Raw genomic sequence first — 5,069 nt, 5'->3', positions numbered from 1 at the left:
CGCCCGTCCCGCATGCCCGCGCTCCCGATTGGCCGCGCCGCGTGACGTCACCGGGAGGCCCCGGCGGCCGCTGGGAGCCGGCGCCCGCGCGTGCGCAGACGGAGGGCGCTGAGCGGAGGGGGAGGTGGCTGGCTGCTTCTCCCGCGTCCGCCATTTTGTTGCTGTGGCTCTTGGGAGCTGGCTGGGCGAAGCGGATCTGGCGGCGCGGCGCTCCCGGGGGTCCGGTGCTTGGCTTGGCCTCGGGGCTCGGTGCGGAGCGGCGGGGGCGCGGGGCCGGCGCGCGCCGGGCCAGGAGTGACCGGAGGGTCCCGGGTGGCCTCTGCCGCGCTTGGTTTCACCGCCGCGACCCGGCTGGGCCCGCACCCCCGAGCCGGCTCGTTCCGTGGAGCGGCCCCGGAGCAGGCGGGCGGTGCGGAGGATGCTGCGGGCCCGCGGCCGCGAGGAAGGTGCCGGCTCGGCTCAGTAGGCGCTCGGTGAGCCAGAGGCCCGGCCCGGCCCGCAGACGGTTCGGGCGGAGCGTCCAGCGCAGGCAGAGCAGCCCCGGCCCGCCCGGCCCAGCGCCCGGCCCGCCATGTCCTCCGCCAGGTTCGACTCCTCGGACCGCTCGGCCTGGTACATGGGGCCCGTGTCTCGCCAGGAGGCGCAGACCCGGCTCCAGGGCCAGCGCCACGGCGTGTTCCTGGTCCGCGATTCGTCCACCTGCCCCGGGGACTACGTACTGTCCGTGTCCGAGAACTCGCGGGTGTCTCACTACATCATCAACTCGCTGCCCAACCGCCGCTTCAAGATCGGGGACCAGGAGTTCGACCACCTGCCGGCCCTGCTGGAGTTCTACAAGATCCACTACCTGGACACCACCACGCTCATCGAGCCGGCGCCCAGGTGCGCGGAGGGCGTGTGCGGGCGGGGGTCGGGGCTGGACCCGTGGCCCCCTTTTCGGAACCGGGTTACTTTCCGGAGGGCATTCCGAACCGAAGGCAGTGTCAGGATCTGGGTCATTGTTGATGAAGGGGTGCGTCTTAAATGTGTTGAGTTGCGGGTACCTAGTTGAAAATGGACGCTTTTTGCCTTCGTTACGTTCTTGGTTTAATTACCCTGCTAAAGCAGAATTTTGTTGTTGTTTTTGAAACCTTTTTTGGGCCACAGATTGAGACTCTGAAGCTAGCTTACCCTCCACCCCCGCCCCGCAAGCACACACGAGTTTGCACACCTTTCAAGGTTTTTGAACTCCAGGTTAAGACCTCCTGGACTGCAGCTTTGGAACACTGGGCAGATGAAAATGCTTTAGCGTTTAGAAACAAATACCTTTAACTGTGAAATATCAGAACTATATATTGATACCCTGGTGCCAAGTTTGAAATAACCTAGGCATCTATTTTATAATACATTAATTACAAAAATTGTAAAAGAAGGTGCGTTGGCTTCAACGAAGACTTTTTTTTTTTTTTTTTTTAACAGTTTCCCCCCAAGCTGGACCGTCCATAGACTGGAAATCCATTTGGTTAAATTCCAAGGAGGAATGAGGCTAGAATGTTCCTAAGGGAATTTTTTGAATGACACTCATCTTAATTCTATCTTACTTGAATTTCAGATGTACTTTTTGTGTTAAGTTTAATGACTTAGTATCTATTTTAAAGTTAACCCAGAGTGACACCAATCATTAGGCATCCTCTTTTCATTTGATTATTTGCCTTAATCAGTATTTTGCTAGAGGTTTCTTTTATTTAAATTACGCCAAATTTGAGCTGAAGAGATTGCCTAGAATTTTAAAAGTAAAAGGTATTTCACTGCCCAGTTGATTTCTTAAACATTCGTTTAAAAAGGACAGATTTTTCAGGATGAGATGTTTCTGACTTTACAGATTCTCTGACAGGATTCTACTCTGAGCTCTAAACACTAAAAGGTATTATATTAATTAAGGAGCACCCACTGGACGCCTCAGCGTTGCTTCTGTGGAATAGAGAGAGAGAAGGAACAGCATGACAGTGGAATGACTTTGAGGTTAACTGCAGAACTAAATGGATTTTAAAAACTGGTGAGAAAGTGATTATAAATCAGATAGTGTATAACGAAGACCTAGACACCAAAAAGAATCTGATTGGTGAAACCTCCAGGTCCCGGAAGATACTGGTGACTGGAGTCAACTTTCAGCACATGTAATTCCAATATAAGGGGTTGGAGAGACTCTTAGAACCCACAGTAATGAGATATTAAATACGTTTAAGTAAATTACTTGCCTAGCTTGTGGAGGTGAATTATATCATTAATTTTAGGCATTTAGCATGCCATGTTGTGTGCCAGGTGTGTGCACTTTGAGGTGACAGGTACTGTAGTGCAGCTGTGAGTGAATAACTAGATCCCCTTCTGGGTGGAGAAAAAGGATTGTGCTGCAGCGGCTTCCCGCAGAAACGACCCCAAACTTCCCCTTTGGGCGTCTTCCCAGGTGCCCTTGTAACTTTGTGAGTGTGGTGCCTGCCCTCACCCCTCTCATCCTCCTTCCCGGGAGCCAGCCCTGCACGCCCATGCACACCTGTGGGCCTTCGTTCGACTGCTGGCCCTCCGTGGAGCACCTCCCTCCACCGGTTCCTCACCTGCGGAAATCCTCCCTGTGGTGCTGGGGCCTTTACCTGACCCCCTTGAGTTCAGCCTTGATTGTTTCTCCTCTGTGCCCTCTGCCCCAGGCATTTTGCTGTAGTTTAGTTTTTCCTTTTCCCTGCTGTCTCCAAGGGCTGTCACAGTGCTGGTTGAATCAGATCCTGGCTGGATTTACTTTGTCACACTAAATCTGGATTGCCTCTCCTGAGGATTTGGTTGATGTGTTATCTACTGTAGGAGACTACGCCAGGCAAGCCTTGGCCAAATGCAGAAATCAGGGCGATGCATTTTCACACCCCAGACAGGATAAATAAAGTGGTTTAGCTTTTTTAGGCCTCAAAACTGAGCTTCTGAAGCCAGAGTTTCATGCCCCTTGGCTAATTGTTCTTTTGGGGGGTCTGTTTTGCTTAGTGAAAGGTCACAACTGTATGACTTCCTCAGAATTTAAGGACTGGTGCTTGTTTTGTGCTAGTCTGATCTTTTTTATTGGAATGTTCCTTAACTTTTAATTTTATATTTTTATTCAAATATTACAGGAGAATTATGTTCCAGTGATAGGTACTGGGAAAGAGGGGTGACAGACATGCTTTCTCTGTCATGGAACTTAGATTTTAGTGGAGGAGACAGACAGAAAAGTAGAAAAATAAAATACTACAAGATTTGTGAATGCTATAAAGGAAATCAATCTAGGCTGAGAGGATCTAGTAGAAGGGACTTACCTGAGCTGGTGAGGTAAGAGAAAGCGTGAAACTGAAGAAGGGAGGAGGAGCAAGGCTTGGGCGAGGAGGGGGAGAGCTTATGCAAAGTTCTGGGTTGGGAAAGACAGCAATGTGATGTGAGTGTGGCTCTGAGATGCCGATCTAGAAGAGTTTGGACAGGTAATGGTCAAAGGCAGGAAATTGGGTGCCATGGAAGGGGTTTGAAGCCAGGAAGTGACCTGAGGCTGTTACTGCAATCCAGGTCAGAACGATGGTGACTGATGAGTCGCCCATCCGTCCATCATAGAGACATTATGTAGACTGAGTGATGGCTGTGGTTTGAAAATAAGTTGCTGGTGGGAGGGGGGATGATGGGAAAGAGAAAAGAAGAGACAAAGATGACTTGGTATATTTGTAGCTGTCTGTTCTCTGGGTTATCTTATTGTCTTTTGAGTTTGTCTGTGGTATTCATCTCTGTCTTAGATTTTAAATTTAAACACAAAAGGTATATCAGTGGCTTTTGATTTTTGAATGACCCTAAAGGATCCTTTTTCTGCATATGGATGTAATTTTTATATTAAAAATCATTTGATAAACAGAAAACTTGTGGTTTTCACCTCCATTTTATTTGAGTATAAACACTTTTAAGATTCCGTTTATTAGGTTATAATTAGTATTCAGGTAGGCGCTACTGGGTTTTTTGTTTCTGTTTTAATAGAGGCTACTTCCAGTTTAACAACAGAGTGTTTCAGGTTTCTGAGTGGATTTAGTTTAGCTGTGAAATACATTTTCCTACGGTTTAGAAAATTGAAAGTGTGTTTTGCGTAGCTTGCTTTGCTTATAAAATTTTCCAGTTCTAGCTTATGTAGCTATATGACGGCTGGGAGAAAAATCATGAGAAGTAAAAGTTGAAAAACTGAGGCAAGTTGACCCATAGAGAAAACCCTGTTTTTTACTCAGCAGACATTGCTCATTGCATGTGCTGGTAATATGGAACTAACATTGACTCAGCAGTCCCTGTCATGCTCTTGAGGAGCTTCCTGGTTACTGAGACTTTATTTAAAAGGCCAAATTCATGTCATCTGATACAGACAGTAGCTGTGGGAGGGCGGAGAAAGGATGCGCCGCCTAACCTGAGCATCCCGAGGGGACCCTCACAATGTGTGCCACAGAGGCTACACCGTGGGGGACCGGAGGGTACCGCAGGTAGCATGGCCATGCCTCCCCCCATGGCCCCTGTCTGAATATTTAAGGGAACTTTTGGACTTTTGTAATTAGGAGTAGGGGAGAAGGATTAACAGTGATTTTGATTAGCATAGAATTGGACACTGTGGATAAACCTTTGAGTTTCTTCTTACCAATAGTTTAAATCACCTAAGTTCAATTTAGATGGGATCCATAAACGTCATTACGCTGGGAATGGAGTCTCGCCCAGGTGAGAATTGTGTTCCCATGGCAAGTAAAGTGCTGATAGCCATTTGCTTTGTGACCTTTCTCTTGTTTAAGACTCAAATTCAGAGAACTTTTTATCTAAGATTTCTGTTCTTGATCTGAACAGTTGGACTAGGTTCTAAGGTTCCTTCAGGCTAAAATATTTTAGTTCTTTCTGATAAGTGAAAGGGGGCAGTGGTGATTATCCTGGAGTCGGAGTTAAGGTCACAAGGAGTAAGGTGGGACCATCAGGCATGTGCAACTGGTGGGGAACGACAGCCGAGTGTGAGCTCTGCGGTGGTGAGGCGAAGAGGCTTGGACAGCAAACCTGGTGGCACACGGGAT

At 48.5% G+C, this 5,069-nt stretch overlaps 1 protein-coding gene across 1 annotated transcript in view; it reads left to right on the top strand.

The window, feature by feature from the left end:
- The first annotated feature begins 109 nt into the window (after positions 1-109).
- The window catches only part of CRKL (CRK like proto-oncogene, adaptor protein), a 31,780-nt gene continuing 26,820 nt past the window's right edge, over positions 110-5,069 (top strand). The window contains exon 1 of the mRNA XM_067699994.1: positions 110-882. Within this exon, the coding sequence (XP_067556095.1) occupies positions 572-882 (311 nt within the window). The 5' untranslated portion in view covers positions 110-571. The remainder of the gene's footprint in view (positions 883-5,069) is intronic.

This window comes from Pseudorca crassidens, chromosome 12 (genome assembly GCF_039906515.1).
Source record: "Pseudorca crassidens isolate mPseCra1 chromosome 12, mPseCra1.hap1, whole genome shotgun sequence".
Lineage (NCBI taxonomy): Eukaryota > Metazoa > Chordata > Mammalia > Artiodactyla > Delphinidae > Pseudorca > Pseudorca crassidens.
This window is presented reverse-complemented; position numbering and strand designations above follow the sequence as displayed.